Source organism: Moschus berezovskii, chromosome 8, assembly GCF_049115385.1.
Source record: "Moschus berezovskii isolate FMDL1 chromosome 8, NW_MosBer_1.0, whole genome shotgun sequence".
Taxonomy (NCBI): Eukaryota; Metazoa; Chordata; class Mammalia; order Artiodactyla; family Moschidae; genus Moschus; species Moschus berezovskii.
In genome coordinates, this window is record NC_142467.1 from 14,239,656 (window position 1) to 14,262,980 (window position 23,325).

The 23,325-nt window shown below is 38.6% G+C and overlaps 1 protein-coding gene across 1 annotated transcript in view; it reads right to left on the reverse strand.

Moving 5' to 3' along the window:
- Nucleotides 1-9,751: 9,751 nt before the first annotated feature.
- The window catches only part of ERAP2 (endoplasmic reticulum aminopeptidase 2), a 53,388-nt gene continuing 39,814 nt past the window's right edge, over nucleotides 9,752-23,325 (reverse strand). The window contains exons 14-19 of the mRNA XM_055430201.2: nucleotides 19,387-19,543; nucleotides 18,721-18,905; nucleotides 15,431-15,592; nucleotides 14,787-14,927; nucleotides 12,444-12,525; nucleotides 9,752-11,746 (exon numbers count right to left, since the gene is read on the reverse strand). Of these exons, the coding sequence (XP_055286176.2) occupies nucleotides 11,603-11,746; nucleotides 12,444-12,525; nucleotides 14,787-14,927; nucleotides 15,431-15,592; nucleotides 18,721-18,905; nucleotides 19,387-19,543 (871 nt within the window). The 3' untranslated portion in view covers nucleotides 9,752-11,602. The remainder of the gene's footprint in view (nucleotides 11,747-12,443; nucleotides 12,526-14,786; nucleotides 14,928-15,430; nucleotides 15,593-18,720; nucleotides 18,906-19,386; nucleotides 19,544-23,325) is intronic.

Sequence of the window (23,325 nt, forward strand, 5' to 3'; positions counted from 1 at the left end):
GCACCAGCCCCAAGCATCCTGTATCATGCGTCGAACCTGGACTGGTCACTTATGATAATATACATGCTACAATGCCGTTCTCCCCAATCATCCCACCTTCACCCTCTCCCACAGAGTCCCAAAGACTGTTCTATATGCCTATGTCTCTTTTGCAGTCTCGTATACAGGGTTCAGGTTACCATCTTTCTAAATTCCATATATATGCGTTAATATACTGTATTGATGTTTTTCTTTCTGGCTTACTTCACTCTGTATAATTGGCTCCAATTTCATCCACCTCATTAAAACTGATTCAAATGCATTCTTTTTGATGGCTGAAAAATACTCCATTGTGTATATGTACCAAAGCTTTCTTATCCATTCGTCTGCAGATGGACATCTAGGTTGCTTCCATGTCCTGGCTATTATAAACAGTGCTGCAATGAACATTGGAGTACACGTGTCTCTTTCAATTCTGATTTCCTCGGTGTGTATGCCCAGGAGTGCGATTGCTGGATCATATGGCAGTTCTATTTCCAGTTTTTTGAGGAATCTCCACACTGTTCTCCATAGTGGCTGTACTAGTTTGCATTCCCACCAACAGTGTAAGAGGGTTCCCTTTTCTCCACACCCTCTCCAGCATTTATTGCTTGTAGCCTTTTGGATAGCAGCCATTCTGACTGGTGTGAAATGGTATCTCATTGTGGTTTTGATTTGCATTTCTCTGATTATGAGGGATGTTGAGCATTTTTTCATGTGTTTGTTAGCCATCTGTATGTCTTCTTTGGAGAAATGTCTGTTTAGTTCTTTGGCCCATTTTTTGATTGGGTCACTTATTTTTCTGGAATTGAGCTGCAGGAGCTGCTTGTATATTTTGGAGATTAGTCCTTTATCAGTTGCTTCATTTGCTATTATTTTCTCCCATTCTGCAGGCTGTCTTTTCACCTTGCTTAGAGTTTCTTTTGCTGTGCAGAAGCTTTTGATTTTAATTAGGTCCCATTTGTTTATTTTTGCTTTTATTTCCAATATTCTGGGAGGTGGGTCTTGGAGGATCCTGCTGTGATTTATGTCAGAAAGTGTTTTGCCTACATTCTCCTCTAGGAGTTTTATAGTATCTGGTCTTACATTTAGCTCTCTAATCCATTTTGAGTTTATTTTGGTGTATGGTGTTAGGAAGTGTTCTAGTTTCATTCTTTTACAAGTGGCTGACCAGTTTTCCCAGCACCACTTGTTAAAAAGACTGTCTTTTGTCCATTTTATATTTTTACCTCCTTTGTCAAAGATAAGGTATCCATAGGTGTGTGGGTTTATCTCTGGGCTTTCTATTTTGTTCCATTGATCTATATTTCTGTCTTTATGCCAGTACCATACTGTCTTGATGACTTTGGCTTTGTAGTAGAGCCTGAAGTCTGGCAGGTTAATTCCTCCAGTTCCATTTTTCTTCTTCAAGATTGCTTTGGCTATTCGAGGTTTTTTGTATTTCCATACAAATTTTGAGATTATTTGTTCTAGTTCTGTGAAAAATATCGTTGGTAGCTTGATAGGGATTGCATTGAATGTATAAATTACTTTGGGTAGTATACTCATTTTTACAATATTTATTCTTCCAATCCACGAACACGGTATATTTCTCCATCTATTAGTGTCCTCTTTGATTACTTTCACTAGTGTTTTGTAGTTTTCTATGTACAAGTCTTTTGTTTCCTTAGGTAGATATATTCCTAAGTATTTAATTCTTTTCGTTGCAACAGTGAATGGAATAGTTTCCTTAATTTCTCTTTCTATTTTCTCATTATTAGTGTATAGGAATGCAAGGGATTTCTGTGTGTTGATTTTATATCCTGCAACGTTACTGTATTCATTGATTAGCTCTAGTAGTTTTCTGGTAGAGTCTTTAGGGTTTTCTGTGTAGAGGATCATGTCATCAGCGAACAATGAAAGTTTTACTTCTTCTTTTCCAATTTGTATTCCTTTTATGTCTTTTTCTGCTCTGATTGCTGTAGCCAAAACTTCCAGAACTATGTTGAATAGTAGTGGTGAGAGTGGGCACCCTTGTCTTGTTCCTGACTTTAGGGGAAATGCTTTCAGTTTTTCACCATTGAGGATAATGTTTGCTGTTGGTTTGTCGTATATAGCTTTTATTATGTTGAGATATGTCCCTTCTATTCCCACTTTCTGGAGAGTTTTTATCATAAATGGATGTTGAATTTTGTCAAAGGCTTTCTCTGCATCTATTGAGATAATCATATGATTTTTATTTTTCAGTTTGTTAATGTGGTGTATTATGTTGATTGATTTGCAGATATTGAAGAATCCTTGCATTCCTGGGATAAAGCCCACTTGGTCATGATGTATGATCTTCTTAATATGTTGTTGGATTCTGATTGCTAGAATTTTGTTAAGGATTTTTGCATCTATGTTCATCAGTGATATTGGCCTGTAGTTTTCTTTTTTTGTGGGATCTTTACCAGGTTTTGGGATTAGGGTGATAGTGGCCTCATAGAATGAGTTTGGAAGTTTTTCTTCCTCAGCAATTTTCTGAAAGAGTTTGAGTAGAATAGGTGTTAGCTCTTCACTAAGTTTTTGGTAGAATTCAGCTGTGAAGCCATCTGGACCTGGGCTTTTGTTTGCTGGAAGCTTTCCGATTACTTCCTCTATTTTCGTGCTTGTGATGGGTCTGTTCAGATTTTCTGTTTCTTCCTGGTTCAGTTTTGGCAAGGTGTACTTTTCTAGGAATTTGTCCATTTCTTCCAGGTTATTCATTTTATTGCCATATAATTGCTGATAGTATTCTCTAATAATCCTTTGTATTTCTGTGTTGTCAGTTGTGATTTCTCCCTTTTCATTTCTAATTTTATTGATTTGGTTCTTCTCCCTTTGTTTCTTGATGAGTCTGGATAGTGGTTTGTCAATTTTATTTACCTTCTCAAAGAACCAGCTTTTGGCTTTGTTGATTTTTGCTATGGTCTCTTTTGTTTCTTTTGCATTTATCTCTGCCCTAATTTTTACAATTTCTTTCCTTCTGCTAACCCTGGGGTTCTCCATTTCTTCCTTTTCTAGTTTCTTTAGATGTAGAGTTAGGTTATTTAGTTGACTTTTTTTTTGTTTCTTGAGGTGTGCCTGTATTGCTATGAACTTCCCCCTTAGCACTGCTTTTACAGTGTCCCAGAGGTTTTGGGTTGTTGTATTTTCATTTTCATTCATTTCTATGCATATTTTAATTTCTCTTTTGATTTCTTCTATGATTTGTTCATTATTCAGCAGTGTGCTGTTCAGCCTCCATATGTTGGCATGTTTAATAGTTTTTCTCCCGTAATTGAGATCTAATCTTACTGCATTGTGGTCAGAAAAGATGCTTGGAATGATTTCAATTTTTTTGAATTTACCAAGGCTAGATTTATGGCCCAGGATGTGATCTATCCTGGAAAAGGTTCCGTGTGCGCTTGAGAAAAAGGTGAAATTCATTGTTTTGGGGTGAAATGTCCTATAGAGATCTATTAGGACTGGTCTATTGTATCATTTAAAGTTTGTGTTTCCTTGTTAATTTTCTGTTTAGTTGATCTATCCATAGATGTAAGTGGGGTATTAAGTCTCCTAATATTATTGCATTGTTGTTAATTTCCCCTTTCATACTTGTTAGTAATTGTCTTACATATTGCGGTGCTCCTATGTTGGGTGCATAAATATTTATAATTGTTATATCTTCATCTTGGATTGATCCTTTGATCATTATGTAGTTTCCTTCTTTGTCTCTTTTCACAGCCTTTGTTTTAAAATCAATTTTATCTGATATGAGTATTGCTACTCCTGCTTTCTTTTGATCTCTATTTGTGTGGAATATCTTTTTCCAGCCCTTCACTTTCAGTCTGTATGTGTCCCTCGATTTGAGGTGGGTCTCTTGTAGACAACATATATGGGGGTCTTGTTTTTGTATCCATTCAGCCAGCCTTTGTCTTTTGGTTGGGGCATTCAACCCATTTACGTTTAAGGTGATTATTGATAAGTATGATCCCGTTGCCATTTTCATTATTGTTTTGGGTTCAAGTTTATATACCCTTTCTGCGTTTCCAGTCTAGAGAAGATCCTTTAGTATTTGTTGGAGAGCTGGTTTGGTGATGCTGAATTCTCTCAGCTTTTGCTTGTTTGTAAAGGTTTTGATTTCTCCTTCATATTTGAATGAGATCCTTGCTGGGTACAGTAATCTGGGCTGTAGGTTATTTTCTTTCATCACTTTAAGTATGTCTTGCCATTCCCTCCTGGCCTGTAGAGTGTCTGCTGAAAGACCAGCTGTTATCCTTATGGGGATCCCCTTGTGTGTTATTTGTTGTTTTTCCCTTGCTGCTTTTAATATTTTTTCTTTGTGTTTGATCTTTGTTAATTTGATTAATATGTGCCTTGGGGTATTTCGCCTTGGGTTTATCCTGTTCGGGACTCTCTGTGTTTCTTGGACTTGGGTGATTATTTCCTTCCCCATTTTAGGGAAATTTTCAACTATTATCTCCTCAAGTATTCTCTCATGGTCTTTCTTTTTGTCTTCTTCTTCTGGGACTCCTATGATTCGAATTTTGGGGCGTTTAATATTGTCCCATATGTCTCTAATATTGTCCTCATTTTTTTTTATTCTTTTTTCTTTTTCCAACTCTGTTTCATTTATTTCTACAATTCTATCTTCTAGCTCGCTTATCCTGTCTTCTGCCTCCATTATTCTACTGTTTGTGCCCTCGAGAGTGTTTCTGATCTCATCTATTGTATTATTCATTGTATATTGACTCTTTTTTATTTCCTCTAATTCTTTATTGAACATTTCTTCCATCTTCTCAATCCTTTTCTCCAGTTTATTTATCTGTAACTCCATTTTGCTTTCCAGATTTCGAATCATTTTCACAATTAAAATTCGAAATTCTTTATCGGGTAGGTTCCCTATATCTTCCTCTTTTGTTTGTGTTGGTGGGCATTTATCCTGTTCCTTGTTGGGTATTTCTCTGCCTCTTCATCTTGCTTATATTGCCGTGTTCGGGGTGGCCTTTCAGTCTTCTGACAGTCTGTGGAGTTCTCTTTATTATGTAGTTACCTCGTTGTGTGTGGGGTTGGATGGGTGACTTGTCAAGGTTCTCTGGTTAGGGAAGCTTGAGTAGATGTTTTGGTGGGTGGAGCTGGATTTCTTTTCTCTGGAGTGCATTGAAGTGTCCAGTAATGAGTTTGAGATGTCCGTGGGTTTGGGGTGGCTTTGGGCAGCCTGTATATTGAAGCTCAGTGCTATTCTCCTGTGTTGCTGGATAGCTTGCATAGTACGTCTTTCACTGAAACTTGTTGACCCTTGGGTGGTGCCTGGTTTCAGTGTATGTATGGAGGCATTTGATGAGTACCTATCAATTAATGTTCTCTGGAACAGGAGATCTCTGGTGTTCTCAGGATTTGGCCTTAAGCCTCTGCCTCTGGTTTTCAGTCTTATTCTTGCAGGAGGCTCAAGGTTTCTCCCTCTTCTGTTTTCTGGTCTCCTCAGTGTCTAATTGCTGTCCTGACACCAGGATGCGGTGGTGGACACTTTTTTTTTTTACCCCCACCCCCGGCTCTCCTATTCAGCCCTGCTCTAGGGAGGGAGGAACAGCTAACAAATATCCCTGGCGTCTGTGGTGAGTGCTCACGGTATCTCGGCTACCCTGGGAATGCTCCCGCTCGAGGCGTGTGTGCTTTCCCTGTTTATGCTGCTTAGGCTTTAGTTTGCTCTGCTGCAAGCTGTCCGCGGGTGGCGCTGGGTTGCATGCACTTCCCAGGTCTGAGCGGCTCAGGTTCAGGTCCTCCGGTACTCGACAAAGGCGCAGACTTGGCTGGGCCTGCGTTTTGTGCCTTCCCCGGTCCTAGCAGCTCAGGTGACCAGGCGTTTGGTGAGCGCGGTTGCTGCGAGTTATCGCCTTCTTGGTCTCTGCCGCTCGGTTTTCTGGGGGTACAACCGGCACAGTTTCTCAGGCGGATATTGACCGGCCGGAACCCAATAAGTCCTGGCCAGCAAGGAAGCCTGCCTGCAGCTTGGCACGGGAAGCCTCTCTAGGGCCGCGGCTGCCCCCACCCCGGTGCTGGCTGCCCTCCCCGCCCACGTGGGCGGGGTCTGGGAGATGGGCCGCCCACTGCAGGCTTGCACCGCTCAGCGCCGGGTTCTGTGGGCAGGGCTGGCTTGGGGCTTTTCGCAGGTTTTCCCAGCCCTCTCACCCTTCAGCTGCAACCTCTGCTCTGGTATCCCAAGTTCAAGCCCTCAGTCTGCCCTGGGGCGCCCAAGCCTGGTTCTCCCTCTAAGCGCAGCCGCCGGTTCTCCCTCCAATCACACAGCTGTTCTCCCTCTAAGCACGGGCGCCGGCTCTCCCTCTAAGCGCACAGCCGTTCTCCCTCTAACCGTGGCCGCCGGTTCTCCCTCTAAGCGCTGCTGCCGGCGCCTCCCTGCCCAGCCCCCGCCTGCTAGTGAGGGGCGCGGGCGTCTGTGCCGCTTCTCCGCTGAGAGTTTCCTCTGGGCACTTAGTCTGTGAGTTTTAATTATTTATGTCTTTTGTCTCCCAGTTATGCGGACCTCTGAGGTTCCACTCTCCAGTGTTTTCAGGTGTTTGGAAACTTCTCTCTCTCTTTTTTTTTTTTAAGCCTCCCTTCCCAGGAGGGAGCTCCGTCCCTCCCTCTTTTGTCTCTCTTTTTATCTTTTTATCTATTTCCTACCTCCTTTCGACGACTATGGGCTGCTTTTCTGAGTGCCTGATGTCCTCTGCCAGTATTCAGAAGTTTTTTTGTGGGATTTACTCAGCGTTCAAATGTTCTTTTGTTGATTTTGTTGGGGGGAAAGTGGCCACCCCGTCCTATTCCTCCGCCATCTTCCCATGCTCCCTCAAAAGCAAAAAGTTAAAGTGAAGTCATTCAGTCGTGTCCGACCCTTAGTGACCCCACGGACTGCAGCCTACCAGGCTCCTCCATCCATGGGATTTTCTAGGCAAGAGTACTGGAGTGGCTTGCCATTGCAAGAGAGTTCTGTGCTAAAGGGGCTCCTCAGGGGGCGCTAATTGTAAAGAATATGCCTGCCAATGCAGGAAAGATACTGGGTCAGGAAGATCCCCTGGAGGAGGCAATGGCACCCCACTCCATTATTATTGCTTGGAGAATTCCATGGACAGAAGAGCCTGGTGGGCTACAGTCCATGGGGTCTCAAAGGGTCATACATGCCTGAGTGTCTGAGCACATAGCAGATTGCATGGTTCTAAAACTGAGAAATAAAGTCCTTTGTATCTTTTAAGTCTTTTCATAGGCAATTTGCTTTCCTACTTTAAAATGAGGTTTGTGATTATAATTGAGGACTGTTTGGATGACTAGAGGGACAGGCCAGGTGGTATTGACATGGGAACTCCTTATAGAGGCATGAACCTAAAATATAATATTGAAAACAAGAAATATGGTATAATTCAAAAGAGGAAGATATGAACTTTGAAGTGTGGGAAGTCATGTGTGTAAATACCTAAAGATGAGAATTAATGAGTCATGTACTGAGAATAGAAAACTGATTATCTGAACTTATCTGGGAGTATGGCGGAGGAAAAGGGCTTTGGGAGGAAGAAAAACAAATTAGCAAAAGATCTTAAAATTACAGTTGCGAAGTAAAGTTTGCAGAAGTGATTGAGACAGAATGCATTTCTCAGACTTTCTAACCATTTCTCTTTAATGAATATTGGAAAATTTTCCTGATTTAAATCCTGAACAAACAGTCTGTTTATACTGCTAACTTAAGTTTGATACACTATTAGGCACCCCACAACATTATTTCTGAGAAGTCGATATTACACAATCAATACCAGAAACCAATTTCCACCCTAAGGAGCCTCTCCTGTAAGTGTAAGGCATTTGCATATTGGAAAAAAGTTATAATGGTTTCTGGGAATATGCTAGACTAGGCACCCTGACTAACCTTGCTAAAAATAACTTAAACTGTAAAATGAAATATGTTTTTTCAAATTATTTGAGTGCATTGGTCACCTGAAAAGTAGTGGAGAATCAGTTTTCAGTTCAGTCGCTCAGTCGTGTCCGACTCTTTGCGACCCCGTGAATCACAGCACGCCAGGCCTCCCTGTCCATCACCAACTCCCGGAGTTCACTCAAACTCATGTCCATCGAGTCGGTGATGCCATCCAGCCATCTCATTCTCTGTCGTCCCCTTCTCCTACTACCCCCAAACCCTCCCAGCATCAGAGTCTTTTCCAGTGGAGAACAGTCATCTATAAAAAACTAAGTGCAAGCAGGAAAGCTGGGTTAGCAGAAGGCTGAAGCCAATGTTAAACCTGAGGGCTAAAATTTCAGTTTTCAAGGCTTTGAGAGTGGAGGGGATTGAGGTTGAAGCTAGAGCTAGCCAGACTTATGTTAGGGAACATAATAGAAAACAAAATTCAGGTGTAGGCTGTTTACAAACGACTCATATGAAACTAAACCATACCAAAAAATTCAAACAGGGTTCAAGAAGATGAGCAAAGCAAATACAAACCAAAATAAACCAGTGGCATAGCTATGTAAGCAGCTGGAGAAACTGTCCCTTACTGTGGAAAGGATTACTTGACACAAAAAAAATTACCACTTGATACTGACAGGTAACACTATAAGGGTAAGAAGAAAACGAATTAATACCCTGTTTCAGGAAAATAATTTGAATTACCTATTAAAATATTAGATTTTGTAAAATATGCATACACTTCAAATCCAGCAAACACACTTCTTTCATAATCCCTTTCACTCTTTTTTCTTTAGGACTTGGAGACATGACTGATAAGATTAAGGTTTTAGCAAGCAGACAACAGATGGTTGATTCAAAGTCTGTAAATGTAATTACGTGTAGAATGAAAAATAGTGACATAGTCAAATGGAAATCAGGTCACAATGAATTCAGATAAAGGGGTATTTTGTTGCAGAGTATAAATGTGGCCACTATAAACAATCTTGTATTTCATAGACATTAAGTAGAAAACTAGGTCCTGTGACTATATAGAGGCTCTCCTCATAGCTTGAAACGGAATAACCCCTTTCCCTGCCAAAAAAAAAATTCCAAAAAACAAAACAAACCTAAAAAACCTCAGAAAATTAGTATCTCTCCAGGAAGTTCCTTGCCAGGCTTGCTTTTCTGAAACTTCAAATAGACCCCAGTGACACAGCAAAGAGTTAAATGCAGAAGTAGGTACACGAAGTAGGTAAAGAAACTCATGTCATGGCAGTGACTTGGACTTTTCTTGAGGGCTGAAAGACACAAACACTAAAAGGGAAAAAGCCATTGCTCTGGGCTCCCCTGATCTGGAAGGTTTTCACTCTGAGTGGGCTTTGGAAACCACAAAATTTTCCCTGTGCCTCCGTGGGGAGTCAGGGAAGCATGGTGAAAATTGGGTCTGGTCACACGATCATTATTCATGATATTGTATATAACCTTTTCATGTTGTTTGTTCATTCAAGGTGAAAGTGAAAGTGAAGTTGCTTAGTCATCCAGCTCTTTGTGACCCCATGGACTGTAGCCTACCAGGCTCCTCCATCCATGAAATTTTCCAGGCAAGAGTACTGGAGTGGGTTGCCATTTCCTTCTCCAGGAGATCTTCCTGACCTAGGGTTTGGACCCGGGTCTCCCACATTGTAGGCAGACACTTTACCCTCTGAGCCATCAGGAGAGTTCTCATTCAAGGTAAACGAAACTAAAACTAACTTTAGCGAAGCCTTAGTTTGTTTTAGGGGTCTGGCATCCACCATAAAGGTTTTGAAATACCACACTAATAGATATGTTTCTTTTTTTAAAAAAACTCTTTATTCATTAAAACATCATTGGCACAGCGCTTCTCGTGTTCAATCTCATCAAATAATAAAATTTCCACTTTCTGTTCAGTTTGTGAAGAAAGCTGATCACCGAAGAATTGATGCTTTTGAACTGTGGTGTTGGAGAAGACTCTTGAGAGTCCCTTGGACTGCAAAGAGATCCAACCAGTCCATTCTAAAGGAGATCAATCCTGGGTGTTCATTGGAAGGACAGATGCTAAAGCTGAAACTCCACTTTCTGTACTCAATTCTTAAGAATCCGAGAGATTAACTAAAAGGAAGAGAATTAAAAACCTGGAAACTTATGGCAGATAAGTTATTATGCAAGAGAAAGAACTTTTCTTACTAACAGCAATATTAATGGCACAATTCAACCAAAACTCATATATATTTTACTGCTTAATTTACATATTATTTTGGTGGAAAAAATAGTATTATTTATTCTTTCAGTTTCTTTATGCAAAAATACACTTCTACAGGGACATCACTTAGATGTTTTGCAAACCTTGTAGGGCCATGAACAGGCCAACTCTAGAGTCCAAGATGCTTGAACGAACTTAACAAAATATGTATTGGGTCACACCTATGTCCATCCAAAATGTATCCTGTCTCTGACTGTGGCAGTAGAGAAAGGTCTACAGATCTTTATGATATTACTTTAAAAGGGATTGGATAACACCCTGCCACCCTGTTCCCACCCAAATAATCCCAGCCTTCCTGATAACCAAGATAAACCAGTAATCTGTGTATTGATTCAAATCTTTCAAGAACTTATTATACTTTATACTGTCTTATATGTGGAACATGAATTTAATAAATTTACTACCTTTATTTAAAGTGATGTTTTATTTCTAATACCTTAGTCAAACAATTAAGCCAAACAATTTCAAAGATGGAGATTCCCTTAAAATATGAAGAAATGCCAAAACTTGTTTACAAAATATAGTGATACATTTAAATATTTACATCAAACTAAGCCAAAATGTATACAAAATATATTTAAGCCAAAATAGATCCAAAAGTATGTATACAAAATTTATTTAAGCCAAAATAGATCCAATAGATCCAATATCTAACTCTGCAATTTTCAAAAGATTTATTACTAATGCAATAGGGCGTGGGTGAAAGTGGGGCGAGATCATCTTTCTCTCTGTGACTCCAGATTTAACTTCCTTTAGAGATGACCTCAGAAGTCTACTTTCGAGGCTCTTCATGAATGTGAGGCTCAAGCCAAAAGGCCCTCCTCACTTCCTTGATAAACCCTGAGGTCTAGTTTGCAATAACCTGAGATTTGGCGATAAGTCTGTTTTCCTGATCCATATGCTTCATAATTTGATTGAGATTTTACATGAATGATAAAAAATAAATAAACTATTCAGGCTGAGCTGAGAGAGCAGAAGGGTGAGGAGATGGAAGGATGTGAAAGAAAGCTTTTTTTTTTTTGTAGACTGGTTACGTTTCCTTGGAAGTAACCTGGTTGGGAAAACTCCAGGATACTATGCAAGGCTTAAAAAGCATCATAGAAGCAAAATAGTAGTTGCCTAAAGTGGGGCAGTGTAGACAGTCTGTGCTGCAGCAGCTATTTCTATCTATATCTCCACATGCCTCCATTATTCAGGAGGTTTACTTTAAAATAGGCTCCTGGGGCTCCACCCCAGCATCATATGTCTGTCAGCTAGCAATGATAGCTGAGCACAGGCAGCTGTGTAGGCTGACTTCTCAAGGCTTCTTACAGGTTAAACTATCTGGAATATTGGCTTGAGCTCTGCCCACTTCCCACAGACACAGCATCTGATGTGTTGTTTCTATTGACCATTTAAGTACTAATCAGTAGCCATTTCCTCAGGGTAGGAAGGTTCTTCTCCAGCCACTTAATATTTTTGGATATGGTTTCCAGAATAATTTGAAATATATCTAGATGTGATCCTTGGGCCTTAAGAGATTCAAAGAACAATTTCACCTGAAAAAAAAAAGCCAGAAAAGAATTACTGATATGGTTTATAAAATGTTTTCTCTTTCAAAGGGTTTCAGAACAGCTTGCAGATTATACAAACACAGGTGCAAGCATTTCTCTGCCAATGTCTAAAAAAGTTATTTTCTTCATCTCTTTTTGGGGCATAATTATTTCACTTTATCTTCAAACAATAGGTAAAGCAAGACAGGAATGACAAATCTTACAAGTAAGCACACTATAGGCAAAAAAAGGTAAGAGATTGAGTCAAGTTCATAGAGGAAGCAGTGATCTGGGATTTAAGTTCTGAATTTGTTTTAAAAGTAAATAAATTCAAGATTTATTGTGGAAAGACGATGTAAAACACAAGAATGCTTTTTAAAAAGAGGTTAGTAGAACTACCATAAAGAGTAATATTGTTAAAAAGACCTTCAAGCACTCTTTCAAACTTCAATATACTCCTCAAAGTGATGATACAACGCAGACTAAAGAATACAAAAGGGCTCATCCCTCAAGTGTAATTTTCATTTTGAAAGCTATGAACTTTAGTTCTATCTCTTCCATTTACTTTCTAGGTGATGTTGGACAAACAGCTTATTTTCTTTTAATAAAATAACAACTGAAAACCAGATTGCATCTAAATTTACTTTCAATTCTATAACTTGGACATTTCTTTTTAAATTGTTGGCAATAGAGAGTCACAAACCTCCTGCAACTCATCCTTGGAAGAAAAATGAGATGTTGTACCAGAGATGATCATTCTTATGGGGAATGAGCCCAACTCAAATCTGAAAATAAAAGGAATTTCATAGATGTAAGTAATAGGAACAATGGCCTTATGTTTCAGTTCAGTTCAGTTCAGTCGATTAGTCGTGTCCGACTCTTTGCGACCCCATGAACCACAGCACGCCAGGCCTCCCTGTCCATCACCAACTCCCGGAGTTCACTCAAACTCATTATATATTTAAACTGTGTAACATTAGTAACTACATGATAAACCTGTACATTTACAGTGGATACTATCAATTACCACAAGAATAGCTCATATGCATCTGGTAAAATCTGAAAGCTATGAAATTTATAAATTTCGACCATAACATTAAAATTTAAATGAAGCTTTTATAGGAAATGTGATGAATTTTATGTTTAAATTTAAGTTCATATTTAAAGCAGCACCTTACAATTTTTTATTATGCATTCCATCAACAAAATTTTTTGACCAAGAACTTCCCAATATAAATATTTTTATTTATGAAATATATGTATATACTAACTTAAAGGTAAAAAGGAAAACATAAGATAAGAGCATAAGATAAGAAATGATACATGCAGTAATATTTTCTTCTTGCACTCTAAAGCATTGTCTTGCAAACTTCCCCAACTCATTTTGGACATCACTGTGTTTAAACATCGTATTTATTGGGGCATTGTTGGTGGAACTCTTGTTCAAAGTCACAGATGGCATCCTTTACCCCTCTGGCTTACAAAGAGAATCTGGCCACAGGTCTAAAGGGTTCATGCTGTAAAGCAGAGTACAGATACATCTCAGACATGCTCCCAAGTCTGGACTCTGTAGATGGTCGGAGAGGAGAATAATTTCCAGTTATAAAATAAATCTACAGCATTGCAGAGAAATCTGATCATCCAGGAGGGGATGGAGAGTCACGCAAACAACAAAACCAATGGTTCCAGTAGGGTGTTTAAGGAAAGTGTTTTTTTTTTTTGTTTTGTTTTGTTTTAAAAAAACAGTTTCTAACTAATTTGGTCTCATGTGGATGTCAACCCCTTTAAGGTCTGGAAGGGGGTAGAAACGTGCTTTTTGCTCTCAAGAAGCTATCGGTGAGAACTCTGAGTGCTTTATGACTAAGAAATGAGAGGGATGGGGAACTGGGGGTGACTGACATCAGACATGCTAAACGACACAAAAATAAGCAAATTGCACAGCTCTTTCATTTAGGGTATTTTCCATAGAGTTAATAAGTGATATTTTGGATTTGGATGAGGAATGGTTGCGCAGCTTCGCAGGGGTTCTGTTGTGAGAGAAAGCAACGCCATCCTGTACATTCTGAGGAAATCTAATCATTATTGCTTTTTTCTGGGACTATCTTCGGGCCAGGAGCATATTGCAGTGAGCTATAGTTCTCCCAAAAGTTGAAACCCCAGAGAAGACTCATAACCTATCCAGTTTTGGAGGGGAGCTCCCCAGACACTTCTGATTAATTTCTTCTATTGCCTCTAAGCTCTCCACTGTGTAACCTACCTCTCCAAGGGAACTGGAGGGAGGGATTAGTTCTCTTCAAAATTTCCCCAGAAATTGTTTTTTTCCCCCAGAACAAAATGTATTCACAAAGTAAAAAAAAAAATAGTTTTTTTCCCCCCAGAACAAAACTGTATTAACAAAGCAAACGAAATATTTTGCTGTACTATATATGGCTTCATTGCATTCTTCTGGGCTAGGGAGAGAGCCAGAAGGGAAAAGGGGATGGGGTTGATGACTGGATTTAACTCAGCTCTTACTTGTTCCCAGCAATTCTTCATGGCCTGAGATGAGTAACAGAAACCTGTTTCCCATCCCCTTCTTTTCATTCCTCTCCCTTATACCTGGACAGCGGGCTAGTGAATTTTAAAATCGACACACTTCTTCAAACCATTTGAGTAAAAATAGTGTCATTCATCTGATTACACTTGGTTTTAGGCAACTGAAATATCTGGGTGGAAGAATACACATTGTGAAAGTCGCTCAGTCGTGCCCGACTCCTTGTCACCCCGTGGACTATACAGTCCATGCAATTCTCCAGGCCAGAACACTGGAGTGGGTAGCCTTTCCCTTCTCCAGGGGATCTTCCCAACCCAGGGATCGAACCCAGGTCTCCTGCATTGCAGGTGGATTCTTTACCAGCTGAGCCACCAGGGAAGCCCAAGAATACCGAGAGTGGGTAGCCTATTCCTTCTCCAGGGGATCTTCCCGACCCAGGAATTGAACCTGCGTCTCTGCATTGCAGGCGGATTCTTGACCAACTGAGCTATTAGGATACAAACAAATACCAACTTTTTAAGGAGATGGGTCCAATTTTCTTTTACAAAGTTCCAGGCTAGTTGCTGCCCCTTTGGATTTCTGGCAATTGTAAAAAGAAGAGCTGCCAAGTCCTGTGTCTTGATAACCTTTCCTTCCATTCCTAGTTCAATTAACCTGAAGAAACAAAGATCACTTAATTTTTCACGGCATGTGTTCTATAATGGAAATTAACTCAGGCTATCGATATATTAAAAGCATCAGAGAGAAAGAGGCATAACGAAAGTGTAATGTACCAAAAACAGTAATAAACTCTCTACTAGCTAACATTTTTAATATTCCAGTTAAACGTTTACTTTTCTCTAGAAGTAATTTTATCTGCTTATTATTTCAGTAAACTTCAATTAGCATCTTATACACAAAAATATATTTTTTAATAATAATAATTTTCCTCCAAGGTTCTGACAGTAAAACATAGCTATTTGCTTAGTATCAATCACATGATTCAGGAGCATGTTTTCACTATGTGCATTTTGTCAATACATGGTTTTTGGGAAAAAATTCAAAATGGTTCAAATCCTGATTTAATTACTATTGTATGCCTTTGACATTGATGGCTGAATTGTAGTATCTTTCCCGAACATGTGTAAGTTTACTTTTAACAATTTAAATTCACTTACTTCATTAACTTTTCCTGATGTTTGCTGGTTGACAGTGCATACAGAATTTTGTTTTTTTCAGCACCTGACAATGACAGTTCATATTGCTCTAAAAGGTAATTCCATCCTGCTGTTGTTTGCGCCCCCACGGAATACACAATCTTTAAAACATCTGTTGGGATACTGTAATATTAAGCACAAAAGTGAAAAAAAAATCTATTAAAAAAACCCTAGTTTTTCTTATTATGATTTTAAATTCTAAAACAGAATCACCCTTGAGTTATTTCCTGTTGCTGTTCAGTCACTAAGCTGTGTCTGACTCTTTGCGACCCCATGGACTGCAGCACAGCAGGCTTCCCTGTCCTCTATCTCCCTGAGTTTGCTCAAACTCATGTCCATTGATTCAGAGATGCCATCCAACGATCTTTTCCTCTGTCGTCCCCTTCTCCTCTGCCCTCCGTCTTTTCCAGCATCAGAGTCTTTTCCAGTGAGTCAGTTTGTCACATCAGACAGCCAAAGTATAGGAGTTTCAGCTTCCAGTGACTATTCAGGGTTGACTTCTTTTAGGATTGACTGGTTTGATCTTCTTGCTGTTCAAGGGACTCTCAAGTCTCCTCCAACACCACAATTCAAAAGCATCAATTCTTTGGTGTTCAGCCTTCTTTATGGAAGAATTTTATGCACTATTACTTTGCAAATTGTGTTTTTTCCTACTGATGATAAAATGTTTAAAGAATAATAATCATAAAAATTTAAACTACGTGGAGAATCATGATGAGAAGTTGATGAAATTAATAAAAGAGGTGATTTCTGAAATATAAATGCACTGGTTTATATAGAATTCTGTCACTAAATTGCATGTATTGGTTCTAGATGATTTTTTAAAAATTATTACTTATTGCTTTAATGGCGCATTAGGAGTATTTTCTAGTAGGCCTGTTTGAGGGCTATCTGACTCTCTAGGTATAAAAAATTGTAATTTAGCACAGTTGTTTAGAGTTCAGTCATTTATATTATAATTCTGTAAAATGATAGGATGCAATATTATTATTTCTGTCTCCCTAAAGAGGACACCATGGTTTTCAGATTTTATTGTCCTAAAGGATACTAACTAGTCTTTATTTTAGTTTAGTTATGATTTTTAATTCCAAATATAATTGATCAATAATAGCCAAGATCCATATTGATGGCTTGGAAAACCCACAGTACAGAGAAGCAGGGATGGAACAGGAAATTTGCATTTATCATACAGGATCCATAACATTGTACTAGTCTCTATACAACTTACTTAACTGTCAAAGCTACCCAGTAAGATGGAAAAGTTACCCTAATTTTTTTAAAATGGAAATAAAGTTCAGAAAGTTTAAGTAACTTGCACCGAGGTGACATATTAGCCTTTTTCGAGATGGGATTTAGACTTATGATTCTAAACCTGTACTATGTCCACTCTACTATATGTACATAAATATACCAAGAGCCTTGGAGTCATAAAACAAAAAGTAACCAAATTATAATCCACATTACTTTTATTTTAGTGTATTTTACTAAAGGAAATTAGTCCTGGGTGTTCATTGGAAGGACTGATGTTGAAGCTGAAACTCCAATACTTTGGCCACCTCATGCGAAGAGCTGACTCATTTGAAGACCCTGATGCTGGGAAAGATTGAAGGCAGGAAGAGAAGGGGATGACAGAGGATGAGATGGTTGGATGGCATCACCGACTCCATGGACATGAATTTGGGTGAACTCCGGTAGTTGGTGTTGGACAGGGAGGCCTGGTGTGCTGCGGTTCATGGGGTCGCAAAGAGTCGGACATGACTGAGCGATTGAACTGAACTGAACTGTACAAATTTGTAAAAATTGGTAACAAATGAATCGTGAGTTCCTTGAAGGTAGGACACCTAGTTGCTTCTTTCACTAGCTTATTCTTAGCACTGACTGCAATGCCTGGCACAAAAGCAACAGGCAAAGCATTATATTCTGAATTCATGAAGAAATGAAGTAATCTATAAATGATTAATACTGATGGTCTTAAACTTTAAAAAATAAACCTACAATATTTGATTAGGTATTCTTGATTACAAGCGTAAATGAGATTTTCCTAGAATTTTTTCATAGGTATAGCATCCTATTCAACATGTTGAACCATCATATCTACTGGACTTGAGTTACTCCAGGTAAGATCATTCCTCTTGTAAGTAGCGTAAAGACAGAATATATTCTGATGTGCTATAGGCCAGCAGAATGTTTATATTTTAGCCTCATTCATACAGTTTATTCAAACATTAACAAAAAGAAGAGAAAAATACAGCTAAAAGATTTTTTTTTTTCTGAAACTGATTTTAGGCCTAAATCCTAGAGAGTGAAAAAGTCCAAAAAGAAGAAAACAAATTACTCTTTTTAAAAATAAGAAGTGAAGAAAAGATTTCAAAAAGCTCACGGAGATTTAGTTATATGGAGACAAACTGTGATAGCATTTCATAACAATTTGGCCGAGGAAAAATTGACACTATTGCTTTACCTGGTACTAAAGCTGTAAATTATTTTTTTATTCTAAAAAATGAATTTTCCTTAATTCACATACAGATTTGATTTCTCAAAACATCCAGCTTGAAAGTCAGAGTTTTAATGGCAACAATATAAAATCATGTGTTGGACAGAAATTAAGACTTACGTTGAAAAGATTGTGGGGTCTTTTAGTACTATGGGTTGCAGCTGCTAGACTGAACTGCAACAGAATCGATTTGATCACTGGGCATCTACCTGATTACAAAAACCACTGGAATCAGTTTTGCCACCTTACGCATTCTTTAGATGGCCCGCATCATCAGTTTCCCATCAAACCTGAAACCTGAGACTAAGGCGTGGTATGTGGTGTATGTGGTATGGTACTGGTTAATGAGGAAGTAAACACATTGAACAAAGCTCCCTCCCCACCACCTGCTTTTTTGTTTCATCAATTGATCATTGACATTTCGATTGCATGTGCATTTCACATTGCTTTTTATCTTTAAAAGGCATTAGTCTTGGCGATCGGGCACCACTCCAGTCTACCCCACTTTCACCCGCTGGCTGTCTTGCTGAAACCATGCTAATGTTTATTAGCTTTTCCCTGCAGAGAACTAAACCTCACTTCCCACAGAAATCTATTGAGCACATACTGTATGGGAGCATGAAACAAGGGTATGTAATTCCCAGCATGCTTTTTTTTTCCCCTATCCTCACTGAAAGGTTTTAGATTTAATGTCTCGCATGATCAAAGACCTTTTACATCAAAGTTAAAGGAACAAAGAACAGAAGTCCGGATTTACTTTAATTTTCCACTGGATTCCATCCACTGAGAGAAGAGTTCGGTTGCCTTCTGGATGCAAGGAGCATGGTTCAGGTAACAGGCCAGATTCAAGACAGTGGAGCGAAGCATTCTGTCCCAGACGGAGCCCTGGTCAACCCAGCTTTGCGTGTCAATCACCGGCTTAAAATACTGGAGAAGGTAATGCTGCAGAAAGCAAAGCATGACAGAGAGACTAAATTTAGTTCTTAACACAGCTCTCACTCACCCATCTAATGGGTTCAGCTCTAAACAGTCTGCATGAACATTTCCCGAAGCATAGAACTACTAATCTCTACATTTTGCTTCTCTTTTTCTGGTGTGTGGTCTCCACCCACCACAGTTCATTTCTCTATTAGAAGTACAATTTAACTTCTTATTTGAGAGGGGCCTGTCAATTGATGTAAGATAAAATCCCCTTAGGAGGGATGCTTTGCTCATGACCCTGGTACCCAGCTCTTAGGGTGATGATGACAAGGACCAGGGGATATCCAACCATTAGATACATAAGTGGTGACTGTGTTCCCAGGCAATTTCCTTAGACTCTCCAAGCTTTAACCCCAAGAGCTCATACAAAATAGAACAAGTGTCATTGACCATCCAGCTGCTGTGCCTTTTACTTAATGAATCTTCTGAAAGGAACACAAACCTTGAGATTTTCAGTGACATCTGAAATGTTCCTTCTTTCCACCATGCGGTAAAACAATTCTAGGTATTCCAGACCTTTGAGAAGCGCAGGGATGCTTGTTTCACGTTGGAGGTAGCGAGTCAGGTCAAGGGCTTTGTCTAGAGTCAGCCTTCCTGCACTGAGGTATAAAACAAACGTTGGCGGTTTGTGCATTTCTTACAGTTCTCAGTAGTAAGACAAATACGATACAGAGAGCAATGACAGAGCAGCTCATTATATTCAAACCATTTGGTTTAAATCCTAGCTCTCCCACTGACGTGGGCAAATTAACCTCTGAGCTTCACCGGCTTCCTCTACATAATGGGAATAATATTAGTATCTACTTTAAATCTCTGTTGTGAAGAGTAAATGAGTTAATATAAGTAAAGTGCTTAGAATAATGGCTAAACATAAATAAGAGTTTTCTAAATGAAATAAACAGCTAATATTAACATCCAGTACCAAATAATATCAAACTTTTCATGTATTTGTCATTCTCTAATTGCTTAATTTGTGGTTTTGAATTGTTCCTCCAAGTGTCTTTGGAAATTTTGAGGACAGGTGCCATATCTTTTTTTTTTTTTTTGACGTCCCTTCCTAGAACCTAATAGAGAAGCCGCAGTTATTCTGAGTAGGACAAAACAAGGACTTTCTTTGTTTTTAAAGAATCTATTTAGATTCTAAAGTGATATGTCTTCTCTATATTTTCCGTTAATGCAAACAAACAACAAAACTATTATTCTGAGTACTAAAGCTTTAGTGTCTCTTCTACAGAGGAAGTAAGTTATTATATTGTCACCTTCATTGAGTGGTTGCTCACTCATGTTTCTGAGACCTGTGTCCCTGCAGCATCTGCAACCCATTCTAGCCAGCATCCAACTCCCAGATTAAGCATAACAGTTTGATATGGAAACAGATTCTGGAACAAAGATACCTGTGTTGAATTTTTCATTAATATAATGCCCTACCGCCTTTGGGATTTTTAAAATGTTAAATGCTCATCTGAAACAAGGGAACTGAAACTAGAAAGAAGTGGCATTAAAAAGAGCCAACTTCTGTTATGACTATACTCTTCTCAGTCACAAGCATAGTACTTTAAAACAGACCTACAGTAAATCTTCTAAAAATTTCATCTGAAGACAGAGGGCTGGACCATATGCGCTATGATTTTATAGTCTGCTGTATTTTTAAAAATACAAATCCACAAAATGTCACTATCCCTTCCCACATATGTAAGTGTCATAATATATGGTGCACTAGCTAAGCATAAATATAGTCACAACCTTTACAATTTTAAATGTGAAATCTAGTACACAAGCCATTCATTCCACTGCTCACACTGGGGAAATTAATATGAAACTGGTAGAGAAATTAAGGAGGAATTGACTGCTTATGTTTAGACTTTCCTGGAAAGACAAGCTGTTTTCTTTCTTCTATTTACCATCAACAGAATAATACGTAGAATAAATCAGGTCACAAGGTCACCAACAGAAAAAATATTAAGGATCAGGTGGAGTATTATGCATTGGAAACATTTCCTATTCTGAGAATTACTGCAAAGTACTCTATTCAGTCTGACATATTATTTCTTTACCGGTACTATAAAGTATACTCTACTCAGAGGATAAGCAACAGGTCAAAATTCTGAAAAGAATGTTCAACACATAAGAATACTTTGTATTAATCTTTTTCTTTTCGGCCCAGCCTAACATTCTAAAGGAGATCAGTCCTGGGTGTTCATTGGAAGGACTGATGTTGAAGCTGAAACTCCAATACTTTGGCCACCTCATGCGAAGATGTGACTCACTGGAAAAGACTCTGATGCTGGGAGGGATTGAGGGCAGGAGGAGAAGGGGACGACAGAGAATGAGATGGCTGGATGGCATCACCAACTCGATGGAGGTGAGTCTGAGTGAACTCCGGGAGTTGGTGATGGACAGAGAGGCCTGGCATGCTGTGATTCATGGGGTCGCAAACAGTCAGACACGACTGAGCGACTGAACTGAATTTATTTTTTACTAAGACAAATGCCATTATTTACTCATACTTACCTACTTGAAACACTTTAATCTTAATACTCATCAAACAAAGAGGGAATCATTCTCATAGAGTTTTTTTTTTTTAATTTTTGTTTTTATTGGAGGCCAATTATTTTACAATATCATATTGGTTGGTTTTGTCATATATTGACACGAATCCGCCCCGGGTGCACATGTGCATTCTCATAGAGTTATTTTTTAATAAAAATCCAGCCCCTCACCACCTGCCTTCTGCTTCAATTAACGCACAAAACGTTATCTGAATGTCTGTTTACCTTAAAGACTAAACCTATGTATAAGCATACATTTTAGCCCAACAAAAAAATCTATATCTACTTATTTGTATAAGGTTTCAGCTAAATGGTACCTTTGTGAAATAAACTGTATTCCTGAGGAAACAATCTGGGACTTCTTTCTAGGGTATTGGAATAAAAAAATAAACAGTTTACCTGTAAGGAAATTATGGTTGTCATCTTAATTCCACTCAACTCAGAGGAGATCCAAGTATTAAATATTTAATAACAAGTATGAAAACTCAGTTAAAATGAATATGCATTCCTGGGTCAAATTTTGTCTCTAAACTCAATGCAATCACAGATTATATACTTAAACTCTTAAGTAGATATTTCACAAAGCAGGGAAGGAAAAAATACATATCACCAAAGCAGAGGAATAAGGCAAAACGAATTTAGACCTATTATGAGACTTTAAAATTGTTTTCTTATACAATTACTTTTCTTACAAAAGTAGTATAAACAAATTACAAGACAATTGGAAATTAAAGAAGGGGAAAAACACATAATTTCATTACCCCTATATATTCATTAACAGCACTTTGGAATATTTCTTTCTGCTTTTGTGATTTTCACCATTAGCTCATTTTTTTCCATGTAGTTGCTAACCTAAGCTTACATTCTGCTTTTTCTTTTCAGTTTCACATTATTTGAAATGCATTTTTCTATGTTGTCACCTCATCTTCCTATTCAATACATGATCTTTTAAACAGTTTATATTAGATAAGACTAATAATGCTAACAGCTACCATTTATTGAGCATTTATTACTGTACTTAGGGCTGGATCTACATTACCTTATGTAACCCTCAAAACAGCCTCGTATGATAGACACCATTATTACTGGAGTTTTAAAGACTAAAAAAGTTTTGAAGACTAGAAAATTTAGGTTTAAAAAGGTTAAGTAACTTGTCAAAAGTCAATAAGTGAAGAGGTCATACATATTGATAGTTGACCTGTTTCAAGCCAAAATTTGTACTCAGGACTTCATTAACCTATCTAGTTGGTAAAGAAATGATGATTGCTTTTCCACTGATACATCAATGACTGCAGGGTTCCTGCAGCTAAGTTGAGAGTGCCCATAAATTTATAGGCTAGAAACAGCAGAGAAGACGTTCAGCTACTGGAAACACTGGCTTTCATATTCTGAGTTGTCAATATTCTTCATTCTGCCTAGTTTAAAATTTTTAATCTATTTTCTTTGCAGTCTTCTCAGAGTTTCTCCTTTGAACAGACAAACCTCCCTCAACTAACCACAGTCTGCCCCTCAGTTGGTCTCGCGTGCATCCAGTCAGAAGTAGGATAGCCCCTGATACTCCTGAGACCTTTGGGGCTGGGGGTTAAGCTCCCAGTCCTCTCCCTTTTCTAACTGGGGAATTATGTTGCACAGAGAAACTCTGCTTGAGAGATGTGTTGCTGGTTACTTTTACTTAATTTGACTTAAATAAGCATGTGAAAGAAAATAATATGTCACACTGAATAAAATGAGTGCATTACAGTAATTCCCAGAATAGGAAAAGTTTACAGAGCATGATATATGTCACCTGATCCCCCAATTTTTTCCACTGGTGACCTGGTAACTTGATTTAT